The sequence below is a fragment of the Gossypium hirsutum genome, chromosome D04, assembly GCF_007990345.1.
Source record: "Gossypium hirsutum isolate 1008001.06 chromosome D04, Gossypium_hirsutum_v2.1, whole genome shotgun sequence".
Lineage (NCBI taxonomy): Eukaryota > Viridiplantae > Streptophyta > Magnoliopsida > Malvales > Malvaceae > Gossypium > Gossypium hirsutum.
This window is the reverse complement of record NC_053440.1, coordinates 6,054,826-6,075,806: the sequence shown is the minus strand read 5'-3', so window position 1 is coordinate 6,075,806 and position 20,981 is coordinate 6,054,826. Positions and strand designations below refer to the sequence as shown.

The 20,981-nt window shown below is 33.4% G+C and overlaps 4 protein-coding genes across 4 annotated transcripts; 1 reads left to right on the top strand and 3 right to left on the bottom strand.

Moving 5' to 3' along the window:
- The first annotated feature begins 750 nt into the window (after positions 1-750).
- Positions 751-2,468, top strand: LOC107961451 (taxane 13-alpha-hydroxylase). The gene is made up of 3 exons (XM_041091785.1): positions 751-1,746; positions 1,826-2,013; positions 2,092-2,468. Exons 1-3 carry the CDS (start codon positions 789-791, stop codon positions 2,398-2,400), a joined length of 1,455 nt encoding a protein of 484 aa, XP_040947719.1. The 5' UTR covers positions 751-788; the 3' UTR covers positions 2,401-2,468.
- Positions 2,469-3,419: 951 nt separating this feature from the next.
- On the bottom strand, positions 3,420-8,143 carry LOC107959716 (phosphatidylglycerophosphate phosphatase 1, chloroplastic/mitochondrial). The gene is made up of 5 exons (XM_016895845.2): positions 6,297-8,143; positions 6,108-6,185; positions 5,767-5,840; positions 5,572-5,679; positions 3,420-3,676 (listed from the first exon to the last, which is right to left on the bottom strand). The coding sequence occupies exons 1-5, from the start codon at positions 6,976-6,978 to the stop codon at positions 3,560-3,562; spliced, it is 1,059 nt and encodes a 352-aa protein (XP_016751334.1). The 5' UTR covers positions 6,979-8,143; the 3' UTR covers positions 3,420-3,559.
- Positions 8,144-9,499: 1,356 nt separating this feature from the next.
- LOC107959717 (peroxisomal and mitochondrial division factor 1) lies at positions 9,500-11,237 on the bottom strand. The gene is made up of 2 exons (XM_041091361.1): positions 11,187-11,237; positions 9,500-10,306 (listed from the first exon to the last, which is right to left on the bottom strand). The coding sequence occupies exons 1-2, from the start codon at positions 11,235-11,237 to the stop codon at positions 9,500-9,502; spliced, it is 858 nt and encodes a 285-aa protein (XP_040947295.1).
- A 513-nt stretch (positions 11,238-11,750) lies between these two features.
- Positions 11,751-17,807, bottom strand: LOC107959718 (mitogen-activated protein kinase 20). Its single transcript, XM_016895847.2, has 10 exons — positions 16,978-17,807; positions 15,587-15,995; positions 15,046-15,173; positions 14,867-14,926; positions 13,880-14,029; positions 13,640-13,795; positions 13,294-13,505; positions 13,078-13,179; positions 12,613-12,749; positions 11,751-12,513 (listed from the first exon to the last, which is right to left on the bottom strand). Exons 1-10 carry the CDS (start codon positions 16,999-17,001, stop codon positions 12,071-12,073), a joined length of 1,821 nt encoding a protein of 606 aa, XP_016751336.1. The 5' UTR covers positions 17,002-17,807; the 3' UTR covers positions 11,751-12,070.
- Positions 17,808-20,981: the final 3,174 nt, after the last annotated feature.

Sequence of the window (20,981 nt, the reverse complement as noted above, 5' to 3'; positions counted from 1 at the left end):
AACTATTTCTTTTAAACTAGGTGGAAATTGCTAATCTTTAATTTTTCATATGAAAAAAATGCAATTCAGTGTTGATGGAAATGAACAATATTCCATGCAGACAACACATTAAGATTAGGTGCCACAACATCTTCACCTCAATGTATATCCCTACCTGCAGCATAGATCCACAAATCTTGCTTTAAACTTGGTTATGACTGCCACAAATCTCTACTAGTTGATCACCATTGTTGCAGTGATGCAGCATGGGCGGTCAAAAATATTGCATTTTATTCAGTTTGACTTTGTCTGCAAGTGATGAAATATATTTCTTATGTTGGACATTGCAGATTTCTAGGGATATTTTGACAATTAAAAATATAACAATTCTACAACACTGAAACAAGGTCAAGGGATCGATTCTCAGCCCCAGCAGATAATGAATAATTTTCAGATACAGTATGATGATTAGTATTTGTTATTGTGAGGATGGTGAAGGGCATCAGCAACTAGAATCAGGCACATGCAATGTCCATGTTCACTGCTTTCTTACTCTTCTTCATCTAGTCTTTACATCCAAGTCAACCTCTGTTAATAAATTATATATAATGATGTTTACTCTGGTTAATGGATGCATGATTAGTTGACTTTTTCAGAAAAATAAAAATGGGGTTTTGAGTTTGACTATCAATATCCAGGCAGGAATACTATATATATATCAACACACACAACTTCATCAGCTATAATTTCTTTGCTTCTCAGTCTATTTTCTTCACACACACACACCCTCCCCCTCCCCCAAAAGGAAAATGGCTTTGGAGATGAATAATTTCCTTTCTTGGATTTTGTTTTGTCTAGCAGCAATGGTCTCCACCATTTTCTTCAAACACAGGAAACGATGTTACGGTGCAAAGAGGAAACTACCACCAGGGCAGCTTGGACTGCCATTGATTGGTGAAACAATGGAGTTCTACAAAGCTCAACGCAGTAACCGGTTGTTCGAGGAGTTCGTCGAACCCCGCGTTGCCAAGTACGGGAAAATCTTCAAAACAAGCCTCATGGGATCACCAACTGTTGTTGTCAATGGAGCCGAAGCCAACCGGTTCATATTGTCGAATGAGTTCAAGTTGGTGGTAAGCTCGTGGCCTTCATCGTCAATTCAGCTCATGGGGAAAAACTCAATCATGGAGAAACAAGGGGAACAACATCGTTTCCATCGAGGTTTAATAACCTCTTCCCTCAGCAGTACAGCGTTGGAGACTTTTGTGCCTAAAATATGCATGGCAGTTCAATTACACCTTCAAAAATACTGGCGGGGAAAGGATAGTGTTAGGCTTTATCGTTCAACCAAACTTTTGACATTCACCATAGTGTTCGAATTCTTGTTAGGGATCAATGTGGAGCCACAAATGTTGGACACTTTCGAGAGGGTTTTGGAAGGTGCTTTTGCTCCACCACTCAACTTCCCTGGTTCTAAATTTTCAAGAGCCAAGAAAGCAAGGGCGGAGATTGTAAAGATATTGGAGAAAGTAGTGGGCGAAAAGAGAAAAGAAATGGAAAATTGCAGCATGGTTGGAGAGGAAAATGGATGTATGCTACTCTCAAGATTGGTGGGTGCAATGATTCGAGGGGAACTCCGTGAGGAAGAGGTTATTGACAATGTAGTTTTGCTGGTGTTTGCAGCTCATGATACAACTTCCTTCGCCATTGCCATGACCTTCAAAATGTTAGGTCAGCATCCAGACTGCTACTCTAAAATCCTTCAAGGTAATAACATTAATATCAGTATTTGGGCTTTCCTTCCTCCTTAATTCCCTGCTGACGAAACCCTCATTGGTTTTGACAGAACATGATGAAGTAAAGAAGACAAAAAAGGCAGGTGAAATTCTGACATTAGGGGACGTGAAGAAAATGGAGCGCACATGGCAAGCTGCACGAGAATGCATGAGGCTGTTCCCTCCGATCTTCGGGTCTTTTAGGAAAACAGTTGCGGACATTGAATATGAAGGATTCACCATTCCCAAAGGATGGAAGGTACGTACGTAGCGTAGCTTATATAGCTGTCATCATAGATTTCTTTGGTTTTCTGTCGTGCTAAATGGGCGCATGCAGGTGTTATGGACAGCGTATGGAACACATTACGATGAGGAATACTTCAAAGATCCATTACGTTATGATCCCAGCAGATTCCAGGAATTCGTGCCGCCCTATGTTTATGTTCCCTTTGGAGGAGGGCCAAGAACTTGTGCTGGCTATCAGCTGGCCAAGTTGAATATATTGATCTTCCTGCATTACGTAGTCACTGCTTACCATTGGTCATTGCTCCATCCTAATGAGCCAATCATTATGGATCCTCTCCCTCTTCCATCTAAGGGAATGCCTATCAACATTTCTCCCAAGCTTATCACAACCCCAAATTGATTCCCCTTTTTTCCCTATTTAATTATTTTCTTTTTACACAATTTAAATATATTCTTTTCTATTCTTTGTCCCTCTTATCTGTTTCAACAGCAATTGTTTTCGAAGGAAATGAAATCAAGTATAATTCTATATACTTTTAATCAAAAGTGAACTATTTTCCATTGAAAATTATATATAATTTATACAATGAATAAATTTCAAAACTATGCATCAAATGGGTAATGTTAAAAATAAACTTTAATTATGTATAATTTCATTTGATTTTATTTTCACAAATCATTAACATAATCATTTAATGTTTATATGTTGCATATATAAATAATTATATTTATCTAATATATAAATAAGTTAATATATTTATTTCTTTAAATATGTACAATTTAATCGCAATAAAAATTTCATGTATAAATCTAAACCGCAATAAAAATTTCATATATATGATTGCATGTATCAAATTACACATTAAATCAAAATTAATATGTGATTTTAACATTTATCCCTTTATAAAATAATCTCTTTTCTAAATTTTTATCATACCATCTACTGCAAAGCATAAAATGTTAAAATAATATGATTTTATATTTTTTTCAAAACTTTAACTATATAAAGCAAGAAACGAAAATATAACATTTCTTTTTCATTTTTTTCCCATCTACTTTTGATTTATAGATAATGCCAGATTGACCCAAAATTTTATAAATCCTTTGCCTGGGTCTGAAGTAAACAACCTAAATCACAAAGGAGCTCATATTCCAAACCTACCGACTGAACCAAACAAATAACTTGACCCTTGAACAAACCTACTTCAATATACCCCTGTATACATACATATATACACTTGGGTAACAGCTGCTGAAGGAGAATGAATATAATACGAGTTGCAAATGTTACGCAGCCTAAGCCTATACACTTACTCGGGTAACTGCTGCTAAAGGAGCAACAAAATCCCCGACTAAATGCACCTGTCGGGTAATAGCAACAACACAGTACATTTTTAGAGGGGAACTATACATACAATATAACAGTTAATGTGTTATGATGTACTAAATGAAAGAATTAATGAATTCAGATGGTTGGCAAAAGCAAATAATCATGACTAAAAAATTTGTCATCAGCTACATAAACAATTACTTCCACTAGTATCCAATCCACGACATTCTTACAGGGGATGTGGATCTTTCACACACTGTGTGGCATCCGATAATAATTTATGACTAACTGGCTTCAAGCCCCTTCTAAACCACCAATTTACAAGGGTCAGTTCTAGTTTCCGCACCTGCAAACATTTAGTCATTACAGTTCATCAAGCACTTGAAAGTAGTATCATATATTATACATACTATGGAACAATACCAAAGCAGAGATGAAAAGGGTAACAAACAAGCAAAAACAGAAAAGACAATTGCAGATCATCTTTTCACCAAGGTCTTATCTATATTATATATTATTTCATCTTTGACTGTAATATACATGTGCTTTCCATTTAGAACACTAGCAAATTCAGGGGAAGAAGAAAATAAAAACAGAGACTATGGCTTTTATTATTAAAAGATTAAAACAGCACATCAATAGTCATATGCTTCACACTAGAAAATTTTAGCACATTATTTCATATATGGAACCCAAAATATTTCATGTTTGACATTAGAAAGAAGGAAACATTCAAGAGAGTCTAAAACAAACAAATAGCTCATAGTAGTTTCATTACATCCAATCTTTCTAGAGGTGCTCTAGCGGTTAGCTTCCCAAACCCATCCTCCTGACGTGAAAAGCCTTTCCAACAACGTCTCATGATTGTAATTAATTAAAAATGGTAAGAGGATGATTCAAAAATTTTCCATGTTCAGTATATTTGTCTATCGAAATAACCACCTTGAAAACAAGTGGTCTATCTACCAGCGAATAGGGGTGTGCAAAATTCGGGTAAAACCGAAAAAATTCGATTAACCGACTGAATTCAGTTAACACCTAAACCCAATCCAAACCCAAGTATCCAACCCAACCCAATTATCGAACCCAACCTAATCATAAAAATTACAAATAATTTAATAAATAAAAATAAATTTCTAGAACTAAAACTAAAACTAAAGTCTAAAAGTCTAAACAAATAATTTAATAAATAAAAATAAAATTCAAAGACTTATGTAATGTTTTTAATTATGTAGTGATTCAATTCGGGTAATTCAGGTAATTCGGGTAATTTGGTTAATTCAGTTAATTCGGGTAATTCGGTTAATTTTTAACCAAAAATAAAAAACATATAATTTTCGGTTAATTCGGTCGATTGACCGAATTAACCGAAAAAAATTCGGTTCAGTTAATTTTTTTAAAAAAATTTCGGTTCGGTTAACGGTTAAAAATTTTGAAAGGTCGGTTAATTCGGTTAATGTTATTTCGGGTCGGTTAACCAATTGAACACCCCTACCTGCGAATGATTGTTGCTTGATAGAGGAAGTTTGTTGGACATCCATAATAGATAAAATCCATAAAAATATGAGCAAACTGACTCAAGCGTCAAGCCTAATGCAACAAAAAAAAAATTGGGGAATGAATTTTTCCGCACAGATTTTATCCTAATGTAGTGCTGGTAATGGAACCCAATATCAAGGAAGGCCAGAAGAAACATTTCCCTTTAATGCAAGATGCAAGTCAGTAACAACTGGAAGAGATTAAATAGTTCCATCAAAGAAAGGAAAACCAAGATCTCGGTGATCCACAAAACATTATATCAAGGAAAAAAAAATTCACCACTACAATTCTCATCATTATATATCTAGATATAAGAAGACTTATTTTGAGAGTTGAAGATTTCATCAAGAGTCACAGATTGAATTGTTGCAGAACCCTAAAAGACTTAACTAAAAAAAGCTTAGATTAGAAGACAGTCTCTAGCAGTCAAACCGAGAACACAGAATAGAAAATAGCAAGCAAATGGATGTATGGTCTACAAGAACAATAGAGAAAAGTTCCAATATCTAAGGAACAACTAAAGTGTAATTTCTGAGATTAGCCTTCAGCAGCAAGTCACCCTCATAATAAGAGAACAAAGGTACTTTCCCAGGGATTGACTCAATCTTATCTTTCCAGATTGTTCAGTAAGATTCTTTAGAGCACAAAAAATTAAAATAAAAAGAAAGTAATATGAAGGAAGGAAAGGAAAGGATAACCAACCTGCCTAACAATGAATGGCTCCTCAACAACACTTAAAGGTTCAGTTAATATGGTCAAAAATCCATTTCGGTTTCCATAAACAACATCTGTAAAGGGCCGATCACCCACCTGCCATAAACATGAATTATGTCAGCAACATAATCCATAAACAAGACAAAATCAACCACCTAGTTTGTTCTATCACCCTTTACATACCATGATAAGTTGTGACGACTTATATCCAAAGTGTTTCTCAATTTCTTCAGCTGTTCCAGCTGGTTTCTTCACCTCTACAAAGACATGTCAGATGGAGACCCTAATCAATTCTATATAAACTAAACATTGTTGACATAAAGTAACAGTAACTGTGTGCTAAACCTTACAACCTTTAGCAGCAATTGTAATTCATCCCAAGCTTTTTACTTGCTTAATGTTTTAATATAGGATTCAAACTAGATACAGTAAAAAATCTATTTCTTTCTTCATAAATGCTATAGAAACGATCTTTGTAACAGACTAAAACTAAAAGCTTGAACCGAAAGGGGAAAAAACCTTACTGTGCCTTATTACTTTAATCCCAATAGTCCCTTCCAGTTTCTTCGCCTTTGAACCATCATAATCATACTCTAAAAGACCTTAATTGATCAACAGAAGGGGGGAAATAAAACGTCAGCATATTGCACAAAAGCAGGGTCAGTAAAGAATAAAAAGCACTCAATCTCAAAGAGCCAAACAAAAAAAATCACCTGCAGAGTTACTAAAGACGGCGATATCAGGGCCAAAAACATCTTTGCACTGCTCGATAGAAGGACGGAGAGGAGGCCAAAGCGTCAAAGAATAAGGAACAGTAATCGTATTATCCTTATCGAAGACGACACCTTTAAACCCTCTTCTACGAAGCTCAGACCAATTAATGCACCTTATATCACGCACTGCAACATGCGGCAACGCCAAGTGACGGTCTTTCACGAACACTCGAACCGAAAACACAAGGCCTTCAACATTGATTCTTTGTCCCACAGCCGCTTTCAAATCCGTCCACCACATGTTTGTGAAAATGACCCTTAGAAAACCCAAGAACTTGGTCTTTTTAGGATGTTTATCCTCTTCTTTTTCTTCGTTTTCTGGATCTGGGTCTTGATTGTTTACTGTTTTTTGGCTGACGGAAGAGTAAAATTGTTGGAGAAAAGTGGATTTCTGATCTGGGTATGTGTAGCTGTTGGTTCTATTAGGGTCCTCTTGCTGGGGTGTGCTGAAGTCGTGGGTTGTTGTAGTAGGGAGGGCTAAAGAACAGAGGGTTTTGAACTGTGATTGGGTCCTGGGGAAGGAAAGATTGATGGGTTTGTGTTCGAAATTGAAATGAAGAAAGTGGATGGGAAGGGGATAGCAGCAGCAGTTGGGGAATGCAGCAAGTACAACCGGCTGCATCTCCAATGTATTGTTTTCCAATTTTGTTTGTGGTTCAATAAGGTAATTGTTTTGTAATTACTCCATAAAGAAAATGCAATTATATTTATTAAAATTTGAAGTGAAGTTCTTTAGGTAACTTTCGACCAACACTTGGGTCCGTTGCCTTTGAGGGATGAGGATTGCCTCGCCACCAACCATTGATTCGTTTCTTAGATTTTACCACCAATTTTTTTTTGGTTAAATCACATTTTGAGACTTAAATTTAGTAATTTTTTTCACATTGCGCCCTGAATTCTTTTTGTACAAGTTAGACCTTAAACTTGACAAATGCTCCCACATTGAGACTTTAATTTTTTTATCCAAGTTAGTCCTTGAAAGCCCTAAAATTCAAGCTTTATTATGAGAACAATTGTCAAATTCAGGCTCCAGTGTGGGAAAAGTTGTCAAATTCAAGTCCCAATGTAGGAACAATTGCCAAGTTTAGGACCTAACTTGAACAAAAAAAAATTTCAAACCATAATATAGGAAAAGTTACCAAATTCAAGCCCCAAATAATGATTTAACACTTTTTTTACAATATTTTTTGGTCGATATTTTTTTGTCAACATAGAATATAGACCGTGTCATCAGTTGATCCCGAGCCAAATCCGAGTGAGGTTTATAGATAGAATTCACATATTTCAAGTGTAAATTCGATTGAGATTGAAAAATAAATATTAATGTTTTTATAATAGTTTATATCCATACTATTATTTAAGTCTTTGACTGAGTTGGTGTCACAAATTAATCGAACACCAGCTCGGTTAAGAAAATTACAAAATATTCTTTTGTATTTAAAATAAGTAATATTATTCGAGGACATTGTAATTTATTTTATTTCAAAAAAAAAAGAGATATATCTATAGAGGGATTTGAACCCACACCAATTACATTAATAATGTTGTTAATTGAGTTGATGTCACAAATTAACTCGACATCAACTTAGGATTGATAACAACACCATGATAAATAATTGTATTCGGTTAGAATTTTTAATCTAATGTGTTTATGTGTTTAAATTTCAATATACTTACAATTTAATCTATTTTTTTATTTTAATAGCGTACATATTTCATGTGTTACAATTAATTAATTTCAAATCCAAACATTTCATTTTTTTTATTGTATATTATTTTTAAATACAAATCTATATTTTAAATATATGATTTCTACTCCCATACAATATCTTATAGAGTTTATAGATTTAATTTTTATATTTTATAAATTATATAATAATCACATCGATTTAAGCCCCATAAATAGATAATAAATCCTTTTTAAAGTCTAATTTTGATCCCTATAGATTAGCCAAATATGTCCGGTAATGTGAAAACTTGATGCTTGTTAATTGACTGAAAGAGACATGCATTTTTTTTAATCAAAAGATTAAAAATTGAGTTTTTTTTCCTAATCTTAGCTCAATTGACATCAGTATTTATTGTCGGTGCATGAGGATGTAAATTTGAGTGCGCTGAAGTTTATTATCTTCTTATTAAAGGGTTAAAAAGGAGTTATGGGTAATTTTAAACATTAGGTAAAAAAATATTATAAGATATTATAATGAGATAAAAAAAAGTAAAGTGAAAAAAAAACTTAAAAGGATAATTCAATTTATATTGGAAGGTGTTGATTGGAATAATAATAAATTGAACTTTTAATATTTTTTTATATTTTGATAATTATCTTTATTCTTCACTTTTGAGATTCAGGGGTGAGCATTCGATTGAATCAAGTTGAATTGAGTAAAAAAATTTTAGTTAATTGAATTGACGAGTCATATTTTATCATCCTAATCGATTTGAATTTTTTTTTGAATCAAGTTAATTTGAGTTGAGTCAAATCGAGTGAAAATATTCGAATTAAATTAAAAAATTAAACATTTCAAATTAAAATATTGTTACAATATAACTAATTTCATATTAAAGCACATAAATTTGAAACCATGTATATTTGGAAAAAAAATTCAAAGCAAAATAATAATAATTGCTTTAGTATGATAAACTTGAATAGCTAACTAGGTCCCAAAATTATTATTTTAAATTATTTTATATATTTTTTAGAAATTTTAGAAAAATATATAATTTTTTAAAAAGTACAAATTTTGGAATATTTATAAAAATCATTTTGTAATTTTTATTGAGAATGATCAATTTGTTTATTTTCAAAATTAAATGTGACCAAAACTCATTTTTAAAATGATCAGAGAGTAAAGAAATATTTACACTGATATATAGCTTGGGTTATTTGAAAGGTAAAATTGAAATAGATCCAAACTCAAATTTATTTAAAAAAACTAAAAAATGGTTTTTTAATTTAAGTTTTCAAAGAGAATGAAAATTTATTCATAGGTTTAAAATTGTGAGCTAGCAAACAATTGAAAATTAAAAAAAAAAATTATAACAGTAAACCTGAAATCCGCATGAACAAAACTGAGAACCCAAAAAGAATAAAAAAACAAAAAATCCTAACCTCATTGATCTTCCACTGCAGCAATTGTTAGTCAGGACCGCTGCCTACTACAGAGAAACACCACAGCAGCCGCAAAAAGGATAGCCACCGCCGGCACTCCCAACAACCACCCTTTAACCTTCGACCTCCCTTTAATGGCTCCACTCGTCTTCCCCTCTACCCCTTCCTTCACTTCCAACATGTTAGACTCCAACAACGTGGCCCTTTCCTCAAACTCTACTATTTCCGCATTGGTTTTGTCCAACTCAGCCTTGGTTCTGGCCACCTCCGCCTGGAGTGCATTCGCTTTCTTCTTGAGTTCATCTATTTTCTCCTTCATTTCCTCTTCGAGTCGAACTTTTTTACACCGCTCTTCCGTTTCCCTCACTTCTAAAACCCCTAATTTCCTCTCCAAATCCCTCTCCCTCTTCTCGATCTCCAATTTCTCTTTCTTCAACTCCGAGATTTCCTTCTCCATTCCTTCGATCACCCACGCTTTCTCCTCTAATCCTCGTTTTAACTCCACTGCATCCTTGTTCGCTTCATCTATTTCACTCATCGAAGTTATCAGATCATGTTGCAGCCTGGAAACCTCGTTTTCAAGTTCGGCGGATCTCGAAGCCAGCGATTCCAGCACCATTTCATCTTCCCATTGATCCGTTTCTGTCTTCGTTTCTACTTCCCTGTGCCGAAATTCATCGATTTCTAGGGTCAGTTTCTCGATCGTTTCCTTCACCTCCTTGTTCTCGTTCCTCAATTCAAGCTTTTCTTTCTGAAGCGCTTCCAATTTTTTAGACAGTTCCTTTAGTTTGGCTTCATTCTCATCGCTCCTCGTTGTCATTTTCTTTTCTTTGGATGCCTGCAAAAATCACAGAGAAAAAAATGAAAAATGAAAACCAAATTTTTAAAAAAAAATTAATTTCCATGAAAATGTCAAGAAGAAAAAAAGAAAAATTTAGATTCGAAAATCCGGGAAAATAACGGTTTCGAAAGGAACGAATGGTGAGGCGGCAACGATGATAACCGGAGAAAAGCTAAAAAAAAAAAATCATTTAGTAAAATTAAGGTGAGAGTTGCGTATAATTTTTAAAAAAATTAAATATTTAGTAAATAAATATTTGTATAACTCACTCTCAGTGTTATTCGTGTTGAACTTGTATTGGTTTAAAATTTTTAAATTGTGATTGGTTTATTCATTTAATTAAATAAATTTATCCCAATATATTTTTAAACAATTATAACGATTACATTAATTTAAACTGGGGAAAAGTATCATTTAAGATAAGATTTCAAGAATATTTCCAGGTGGATTATCAAACATCTGCACACCTGTCTCACTCTCAGAAGTCATTTTAGCTAGACAATAAGCAATTTTGTTGGTCTCTCTAGGAATATGCTTAAGAATCCATTGTCCTCCTTGCATCAAAATTAGTTAGATCTGCCTGAGTAACGTAGAACTCAAATTCACTGATGTATTATCTTTAATAGCTATCACTGCCTGCAAGCTGTCAGATTGAATTATCACCCTATTGAACCCTTGTCTTTAGAGAAGAATAAACTCATCTAAAATACTCTATAATTCAACATCAAAAACTAAACACTTCCCCAAATAATAGTTATACTCAAAAATTCAATCCCTATTCTCATCTCACAGCACTCCCTCGGCAACGACAATTCTTGAGTCCAACTTGACAGTGGCAAAACTAAAAGGTAATTAGGGTGTTAGGCATCTTGCCTACCTTATAAGTCCAAGGTGGAAAAGAGAATCTATACTGGTAATGAACATCCATCTATGTGATTAATGATTAAAATTTATGAGTAGAAGGATATCCGAAAAGGGAGATAAATGAAGGAAAGAATGTACATAAGTAAAGGACAAAGTCCGCGCCTATGGCAAGACACCTGAAAAAATATCAAAGCTTGTCGAATGGCTACAAGGTTAGCCAGGGGAAGATCGCTTAGCGGCCTATCCGCTAATATAAAGTTCGGGAAATGAACCAAAGACTGCCAACCCAAATTGAGAGAAATTGTCCCAAGATAGATCAAGGAGAAATTATTAATTTGGTGTCATGCACATAAGAGGGGTACCCTTAGAGGCTTCGCCTCGAGTTCGAATAAAAATATAAACAATGATAATTTATAAATTATACAATAACCGGCAATAAGCTAATTTTAAATGATTTATTTAATTAACAAAAAACAAGATATAAATGAATTGATCACACTGTTTAATTCACTCAATAAACAAACCTCACTTAAAATCTACAAATATATAAATTCATATTTTTGGTAATAGATTAGAATGAACCAAAATCATAAAAATATATTTATTGAACCAAGCATGAGTATATAGCGCAGTGATATGATAGTACCAAATTTTATTGATTGAATCAAACACAAGTATATGATCCAATCTTACATTACATTGCATGTAATTAAACCATACCGGACGAAGAGTGTTATTATTATTTTTATTCTATATAATAAAATTAAACGTATGACATGTAGTATTTTTCCCATTAGAGCCTATGGTTTACCTGAGAAAGCTAGCTTTCCTCACTTTTTACAGACTCCACTAAACAAAAGGATCCATTTACTTCGTAACACTTCCCCTAATCCTTCACTAATACATCCTTGTCATGCCATATTGAACCGTTCCCGCCTTCCGTTGAGCAGGGCCTGTTGCTGCAGCACTTGCACCAACACCTATTCCACTATAATGACCTCTTGCCTGCAGCAAGTTCGTATCATTGGTGATTCTATTGTCAGCCGGCTCCACCTTCTTCACTCTGGTCATGAAAAATGGGTTCGAGTCGATGTTGATAGCTATATCCGGTGCAAATTTGGCTGCCATGCTGCATTGAGGACCTTGTTTAGCTTGGGAAGGCAACTCCCTTTCGCTTCTTTCTTGATTTCCAGTGTTAGATTTTGAATAAGTATATGCAGGGTGGACAGCCTGTGGTGGAAGACCTGTGCTTCTTATGAACGTTCTCGTATCATAGGCATCTTTCATGATTGTTCCATTCTCATACAGCGCAACGGGGCCTACTATCTTTCCCGGTTTAGCTGAATAGAGAAAATATGTCCGTTCAAGCACCAAAAATAAAAGAGCGAACAGAATTAGAAGGAAGGGTGTGCTAGGATAATCTAAGACATTAAACATACCTAGAGGGATTCTTTGTTGTGCCTGCAAGGATTTTGAGGCTTGATATGCCTCCTCTGCATTTTGTCTCTCTTTTAAGGACTTGAGGCTTGGCTGCTGCTCTTTAGGGGCAATGGTATTGGAATGTACAATTGTTGACCTGTAAAATTCATAGGATTACAGTTTCAACCATCAGATTAAAGCAAAATAAAATAAAATTGCTGTACGAACAACCAACCAGTTCCAATAAAAGGTAACATAAAAAAATGATGCTCTACCAATAGCCTTTTTCCTTTCTTTTGGCTCATTGAAGAGCATTTCCACTGCAAAAGTAGAAGCAAGGTATTTGGCTCTCAATATTTTTTACTACACTATACCTGTATACCATACATTATAAGTGCATCAATAGTATTTTTTTTGGAAGTCCACAAGCACACGTTCGGCCATGAAATGAAAATTGAAAGTAAAAGGTAGAGAATAATATCTACCTCGGAAGGGAGACATGCTTTCTTTCGAGTGGAATAACTGGTGCACTTTTACCACCATTTTCCTCGAGATGTGCAAACTGCTTTTTGAATTGATCAACCGCACTGCATTAAAAACTATACATTAGAAATAACTACAAGCAGCAGCAGATTGATTACTAATGAAGTTTGGTAAGTTTAGGATAATGAGAAAAGCAACGAATAAACAATAAATGAAACCTTGGATAGAGAAAGTTTGCCCTCTCAGTTCCATTCATATGATCTTTCCGCAGCTGAGGATGGTACTCCAGTATCTCACGGAAAATTAGCTCTTGTATATCATCTTTTGTGACCCTTCGCCTCTCAAATTCAAACTCCATCTTTGTAATTGGTTGACATGAAGGCTCCCTCTCAACTCTTGCCAGCCCCTTAAAGTAAGGATCAGCAAGAGCCTGAAACATACCAAATTAAAAGATGTTAGTGTTATAAACTCACAATGCGGATTGATATCATTTATGTAGTTAAAAGAAAATTTGCAGCAACAAATTGTCAGGGAAGAAACCAATACTCTCCAACAACCACAGACCTCTTCAGCTGTTGGCCGGTCTTTTGGATCAAAGGCAAGCAATCTTTGCAGTAGACGTAGAGCCGAAGGATCTGCATTTGGAATTTTTTGTTCAAATGGGATCGATTGCTTTTTTCTCATGCTAGTTAAGTATCTTCTTGCCTTTTCATTACGAACCTGTGAACAAGAATAGGAAAAAGAAGTTAATAGCAATTATGTCTTTATGATAAAAAAACTGCTCAGAAGTCTTCACGTGCATACTCGAGAGATGGTATCTAATGAAGGTGTACCAAGCAGATCAGTCATCAAATCCAGCTGGTGAACTACGTTTTTACCCGGAAAAAGTGGCTTCCCAGTTAATACCTCAGCAAAGATGCACCCTATACTCCATATATCAATTGCAGGTGTATACTGCATTAATTTTAAGCAACAAGGATAACAATCAGAGATCGGAAAATAAACAGGAACACCACCATGAAGCATTTATTCCAAGTAATATGAACACCAATCAAAACCTCGCAAATTAAAAGAAAACCAATCATGCAGCAACCATTCAAAGTAAAAAGAAAAAGAATCAAAAATTGGAAAATGAACAGAAATCCATTGTGAAATGCTTCATCTTATATGTTGCTAATACAGGATGGGATATATAGGCTGAAGTATATCATAACTCGCATGCTACATTGCTAATAAAATGTTTTCTGAATGTTCTGCTAAAACCAAATTTGAGTTTGATAAAATAATATGGATAAAAGTACACAACACACACCATTTCAAAAAACTTTGCATTCATTAAAAATTGAAAAGTATGGAAGTGGGAATGACATGTACTAGAAAATAATTCGAGTTTAGTAAACATTCAGAAAACTCATATTAGCATAAAGATAGATACTTTGAATCATTCAATTTGCATTGGAACATCTAGGCAGACAAAAAGCAATCATTTCATGATATAAATTGCTTAGTACTACATGCTAGGAAGTTCTTATCAACCTAATAATTCACCTATATGCATTTTAGACAGGAACATATGTTAAAATAGCCACACTTTTAAATTCAAATCTTGATCCAAATTAAAAATTTAGATATACATAAAAAACTGAACAACTAGAAAGAATATTGCATGCACCACAGAATGAACTAATATAGCTTCATCCAATATGATCTCATACAGGGAATAAATGCATCACATGATTTTAGGTTTGTAGAGTTCCAATCTTTAAAGTCTATGCAAGAGGACGTCTTTACCTTGGAGAAAAAGGATCCACAGAGTTCTGGAGCTCTATACCATCTTGTAGCAACGTAATCCTGAAAATGCCCAACAAAGAAGTCCATAAAATCAGCAAATCAGTTCTTTCTATTGTGCTAAATGTAGGAAACAGTTATAATCTGAAAACATCAAAGACTGGTAATTTTAAAAGGCATACCGTCCAGAAAATTGTCATAGGTGTATCATTAAATGCAACTCTAGCTAAACCAAAATCACATATCTTAAGCTTGCAGTTTGCATTTGCCAAAATATTCTTGGGTTTTAAGTCTCTATGGTAGACATTTGCTGCAGCCAAAAAAGCAAATATCAGATACATTCTGCAGTCTACAAAAATAATCTATCCTGTCGACAGCACAAGACATTGAGGGTGATATAAGAAAACAGAAAACAGAGAACAAATTGAATTAGAAAAATAGCACTGACAAACTTTAGAAAAATAGCAGTTGTTACCAAAGATGAATACAACAGAAAGAACAAAAGACTTGCTAAAGTTGAAAACAGACTTTGGAAACCTAAAAATAATTGGAACTTGGACATTCGGACTAGACAAAATATTTACCAGAAAAATGTTTACCAAATGTTATGGCATATAAAACAAACAGTTGTTACCATTGAAAAGGTCAGATGAAAAAGATATAGCTGTAAACCAAGTGAAAGTCTCAGCACATGCAGTCGAGCCAATATAGAGTGAAAATTACCAGTGTGAATATATTTCAATGCACGCAGTAGCTGGTAAAGGAAAAACTGGTAGTGCTCTCTAGTCAAATCATCATTAGCTTTAATAACTTGATGAAGATCTGACTCCATGAGCTCAAAAACAACATAAATATCTTTGAAGTCCCTGCGGGATGGAGGCAGCATAATGTGTTTAATCTCAACAATATCAGGATGCCGAAGAAGTCTGAGCAGCTTTATCTCACGAAGAATTCGGGCAGCATCAGAAATATGCTCAAAAATATCATGTATTTTCTTGATCGCCACTTTTTCACCAGTATGGGTGTCAATTGCAGAGCACACAACACCATAACTGCCTTTTCCTATAACTTCTTGAATCTTAAATCTAGTGGCATCACCATATTCAGAGAAAAAGTCCATCTCTGTTGAACTCTGTGGCACAAAAATACATATAAGACAAGATCCCCAAGCATAACTTTTCAACAATACAAGATACAAATAACGACATGCATATGGTGAATCAGTCAAAGGCAGTCCATTTAACTCAAAACAAAGAAAAACATACAAATGTAGGACAAAAAGATACTGAAAATGCAATCATTAACAAACAAGAAAAAAAAAAGAATACCACAATGTCATCAATAAAGTAATGTATCTTCAACACATCAGTGACAAAACTAAATACTAAAACTCCCTACAATTTCCTTCTTTTCAATCACTATATGATCATACAGATATTAAACTCATAAGCTAAGCAATAAGCAATTACTTTCAGCAGAGGCAACTAATTTTCAAGATGAAAGGAGAAAAGAAAAAGACAATTAAAATTTAAAACACAATTCTTTATATGTGTAATCCAGTTTCAGACTGGCAGTATAACAAACAGGTTGTAAAGGAAGACAATCTTATTAGACTTAAAGTAACAATAATGGACTACAATTCCCTACTTTCCAAATATAAAATGCAGGGAAACTCAACCATTTTAAAACAGAGAAGAAGTTTAGGAAGAATATATATATTGATATTAGAAAGAGTAAATAAAACTGGCCTCAAATGAGAATCAAAGAGGAGTATAAAGCATTTATTTCAAAAGATAGCATCCCACAAAAAGAATGAAACTTAGATATTCCAAATAAATATATATATATTGCATTAAATTTATGCTGTTTTATCTCTCCCTCCCTATAATCGAAACGCATTCTACTTAATTCAACCAAAGAGGAAAATATCTAAAAATAAAATCATTCCTTTCATTGACTAAAAATATCTGCGACATCTTCACACAGCACAAAACACCCAAAAACACAACAATCCCATATGTCTCACCTAACCACCCAACATTTTCAAAGCTCAATGTAAACTCCCAAAAACCCAAAATAAATTTAAAAAAAGATTAAAAGAAATGAAAAATCACCTTCTTTTGGTGATCTGGCTGCATTTTTGTGAATCCAAATTTAATCCCAGATCACAAAGAAACAGATGGTAAAAACCCAATGAAGAGAAAAAGTTGAAGTTGAATGAAGAAACAGAAGAAAATCTAAGAAATTATCCACATTTGCCCCATCTCCCTCGACTCCGAATCATAAGTCCATAATCCCATTGATTTCTCCAACATAATAAAATCCAAACTAAATCATTCATACACTCTGCTTCTTCTTCTTCTTCTTCTTCTTCTTCTCCTTCTTCTTCTCCTTCTTTTACAACAGCATTGCAATTCAACCACCATACAAAAAAAAGTAGCTCTCAAGAACTCTCCTTGATAATTCAGTCTAAACTACTCTTCCAACACTTCTTTTTCTTCCTCCTTTTTTTTTTCCTTTTTTTACTTTCCCTTCAAGTCTTCAAAAACTTAACCAATAACCCAAAATTCGCCTCCTTTTTATCTTCTTGAAACAAGAAACTAAAGAATAAAAATACATATATATGTGTATATTTATATATAAAAAAAAGTTAAATGTGTGAATGAAGAGTGCAGAGGTTGCAAGATCTGAACACCGACAGAAAGGAAAGAGGATGAGAAAGAGAAAATAAAATTATTTATTTAATAAATAAATAATAAAGGTTTTTTTTCTTTTTTTGTGGCATGAATCTAGGGGTATTCTTATACGTATTTGGGAGTGTATTTGGATACAAGCGTGGCAGATGATGTAAATACGGTGAGCATTGAGGAGTTTTTGGTTGGGAAAGTAAGAGAGTTTGAGTGGATTTGGGGAAAAGGTTCCAAGGTTCTGTTTTGGGGGCATCCTCCCCTTTTTTTTAAAAAAAATTAAATTAAATTATAACTGTTAGGGTTAGGTATCAGATTGGGTGCCTCCAGAATTTGGAACACGTCATTTTTCCACGTGATGATTCATGAGATGGGGTGGTGGAAGCGCAATCACCATCGTAGATTTTGGTTGACGCAACCGTATGTTCAAAATCTCATCATCATCTCATTCATTGTTTATGCTGACACTACCACAAAATTTCCAAATTTTCTTTCATTTTCTGTTTTTTTCAAATAAATATAAATCACATCATGTCTGCTTACAAAAAAGAAAAAGAAAAAAAGAAGAATATACATCATTTCATAGTTGCTAGTATTATAATTTTTTAATAAACTTAAAAAATAAATTAATTTTTAAAAAGAAATTATTCATTTATATCATTAAAAATTAGGGATGAGTTTTTGATCGAGTCGAGTCGAATCGAGTCAAAGAATTTCGACTTAGTCGAGTTGACGAATCCTATTTTAGTAACTGAACTTAATTTGAATCTTTTTCGAATTGAATCGAATCGAGTCAAAAAATTCTAAGTCTAAGTTGAGTCAAGTTAACGAATGCTATTATTTATACCCAATGTTGCGTTTATAAGGACCGATTATTTAATTAGCAGACGAATTATAAGATTATTTAACTACATAAACAGTATAACGGTTTTACTTTTTAACTTAATAAGTAAACATTTATCAAAACGACATAGTTTTTCTTTTTTTTTATTTGAATTTCCGGATAACTCGAATTGCGTAATTTATATTCGAGTTAAATCGAAAAACTTAATTTTTTTATTCGAGTTTATCCGAATAACTTGATTAACTCAAATAACTCGAACTATTTAACTCAAAATTTAAATTTTTTTGAACCGAACCAAATTTTGCTCACCCCTATTAAAAACTAGTATAATTGACAAAATAATCAGATAAAAAATCCTGGACATTTCGATTTCACTTGTAATAAAAAATATAAAAATCAAAATAAATCCATTTATTGCTAATTATAATTGGTAAACTTCAATCAGATTGGCAAATAATGAAATCACTGATGGAGGAACAAGGAAATAAATTTGATAAAAAAATGTGAAGTGGGTTTTGCAATTTCATGACCAATTAAACTAAAAGTTGTAGTGAAAAGCAAAAGCTGTATTTTGTCTAATTTGGCAACAATGCCATGCAAGTTGCTTTCACAAAAGAGTTGCCCAAGTTTCACGTGCCTTTCTTTTCCTACCACAACCCTAATCTCGTATTCATTAATTTAACACCTCCTAATCTTACCTTCTACAAATATTTTTTTTTTCATTTTTCAATTTTTATCCATATGTTAGAATATGGGTGTAATTGTTATTTTTGATTTATTAAGCTTTTGATATAACAAAATTTAAAATAAATTTTCATATAATCAAGTGTATTTGAACATGTTTTAAACTCATTTCAAGCATTTTAGTAGAGTGGGATTAACCCCTCATGAATGAGTTCAACCCTATGACAAGTCAATCGCCAAATAAAAATTTAGAAGGGAGAGATGAAGGGATCGATCCTATATGTCTAATGGGCATCTTTTATGTATTGCTCCAAAACATGGTTTTTGTACTTTCAATGGTTATTTTTCATCCTCGATGACTTCAAAAAGGTAAAAACGAGTCCGTTGATGTAAATACATTTGAAAAAACACTCCAAAAAGTAAGAGACACATATCCAAACAAAAATTAAAGTGCGTATACAAGAGAGCTTTCAATTCCCTATTTAATTTCTTGTACATATATTTTAGAGAGCTTCGTTGTAAATTTTTGTATAGTTTTATTTCATCTTTTAATAAGCTAAACTTTGTAAACACCTACATTTTAGAGGATTTTCATTTTTTTACACAAATCACCAATTTGTATATTCAGAGGATTACTAATTGAACCATAAAAACTAGAGAGATTTTTAGTTGGGCCTTCGAAAAGTTACAAGGTTCTAGTTAAGCTACAAAAATTATGAAATGGTTCTACCTTAACCCAAGTAAATAATAGATAGTTGTGAATGTTACCTTGTCCTTGAAAGATGCCAATTAGTGAACTGAGAAAACCTTTAGGCTATGTTTGAAAAGCAACTTAGTAATTGAATTTGGGTGTAACTGGTGGATCACATTAAAATGGGTATAATTGAAGCACCCAATTACACTTTCCAACTCTTCGACGAGGGTGAGAATTGGAGTAATTACACAAGTAATTACACCAAAATCCAATTACTATATGGCTTTCCAAACACTCATACATTTTAGAGGTTTTTCATTTTCTTACACATATCACCAATTTGTATATTCGAAGGATTACTAATTGAGCCATAAAAACTAGAGAAGTTTTTAGTTGGGCCTTCGAAAAGTTAGAAGGTTCTAGTTAAGCTACAAAAACTATGAAATGGTTCTATCTTAACCCAAGTAAATAATAAAGAGTTGTGAAAGTTATACCTTGTTATTGAAAGATACCAATTACTGAACTGGGAAAACCTTTTGGCTATGTTTGGAAAACAACTTAGTAATTGAATTTGGGTGTAATTGGTGGATCCCATTAAATTGTGTATAATTGAAGCACCCCAATTACACTTTCCAACTCTTAGGCGAGGTTGAGAATTGGAGTAATTATGCAAGTAATTACACCAAAATCCAATTACTATATGACTTTGCAAACACTCAAACATTTTTGAGGTTTTTCATTTGTTTATACAAATCACCAATTTGCATATTCGGAGGATTACTAATTGAGCCATAAAAATTAAATAAGTTTTTAGTTAAGCCTTCGAAAAGTTAGAAGGTTTTAGTTAGGCTACAAAACCTATGAAATGGTTCTATCTTAGCCCCAAGTAAATAATAGAGTGTTGTGAAGGTTATACCTGTTAGAATTGTAAAATAAATCAAAAATAAAACTTAATAAACCCGGATCTATCATGTCAAATCATCAAGAATAAATCAAGAACAAAACTAGATGCGGAAGCATACCTGAATCCATGAATTCCTTGAAATCTACGGATCTTGGGGATTTGATCTTCCAAATTAGCACACAAAAAAACTCAGAGAATATTTACTCTCTCTTTCCTAAGGATGAGATATTAGAAAAGATATATTGTGTGTAATTTGGGGACCATAACCCTAATATTTATAACATTGACATATTAGTTCTAATTTC

What these genes read in the sequence shown, in the direction of transcription:
- LOC107961451 (XM_041091785.1), top strand. Translation starts at nt 789, where the DNA reads ATGGCTTTGGAGATGAATAATTTCCTTTCTTGGATTTTGTTTTGTCTA. An exon ending in CTACTCTAAAATCCTTCAAG is followed by an intron (nt 1,747 to 1,825) that starts GTAATAACATTA and finishes TGGTTTTGACAG; the next exon opens with AACATGATGAAGTAAAGAAG. An exon ending in CCATTCCCAAAGGATGGAAG is followed by an intron (nt 2,014 to 2,091) that starts GTACGTACGTAG and finishes GGGCGCATGCAG; the next exon opens with GTGTTATGGACAGCGTATGG.
- LOC107959716 (XM_016895845.2), bottom strand. Translation starts at nt 6,978, where the DNA reads ATGCAGCCGGTTGTACTTGCTGCATTCCCCAACTGCTGCTGCTATCCC. An exon ending in AGTCGTCACAACTTATCATG is followed by an intron (nt 5,680 to 5,766) that starts GTATGTAAAGGG and finishes TGTTTATGGCAG; the next exon opens with GTGGGTGATCGGCCCTTTAC. An exon ending in AGCCATTCATTGTTAGGCAG is followed by an intron (nt 3,677 to 5,571) that starts GTTGGTTATCCT and finishes AAATGTTTGCAG; the next exon opens with GTGCGGAAACTAGAACTGAC.
- LOC107959717 (XM_041091361.1), bottom strand. Translation starts at nt 11,237, where the DNA reads ATGGATGTTCATTACCAGTATAGATTCTCTTTTCCACCTTGGACTTAT. An exon ending in TTCCACCTTGGACTTATAAG is followed by an intron (nt 10,307 to 11,186) that starts GTAGGCAAGATG and finishes TGATTTTTGCAG; the next exon opens with GCATCCAAAGAAAAGAAAAT.
- LOC107959718 (XM_016895847.2), bottom strand. Translation starts at nt 17,001, where the DNA reads ATGCAGCCAGATCACCAAAAGAAG. An exon ending in CTATGACAATTTTCTGGACG is followed by an intron (nt 14,927 to 15,045) that starts GTATGCCTTTTA and finishes GGGCATTTTCAG; the next exon opens with GATTACGTTGCTACAAGATG. An exon ending in GTGGATCCTTTTTCTCCAAG is followed by an intron (nt 14,030 to 14,866) that starts GTAAAGACGTCC and finishes AAATTAATGCAG; the next exon opens with TATACACCTGCAATTGATAT.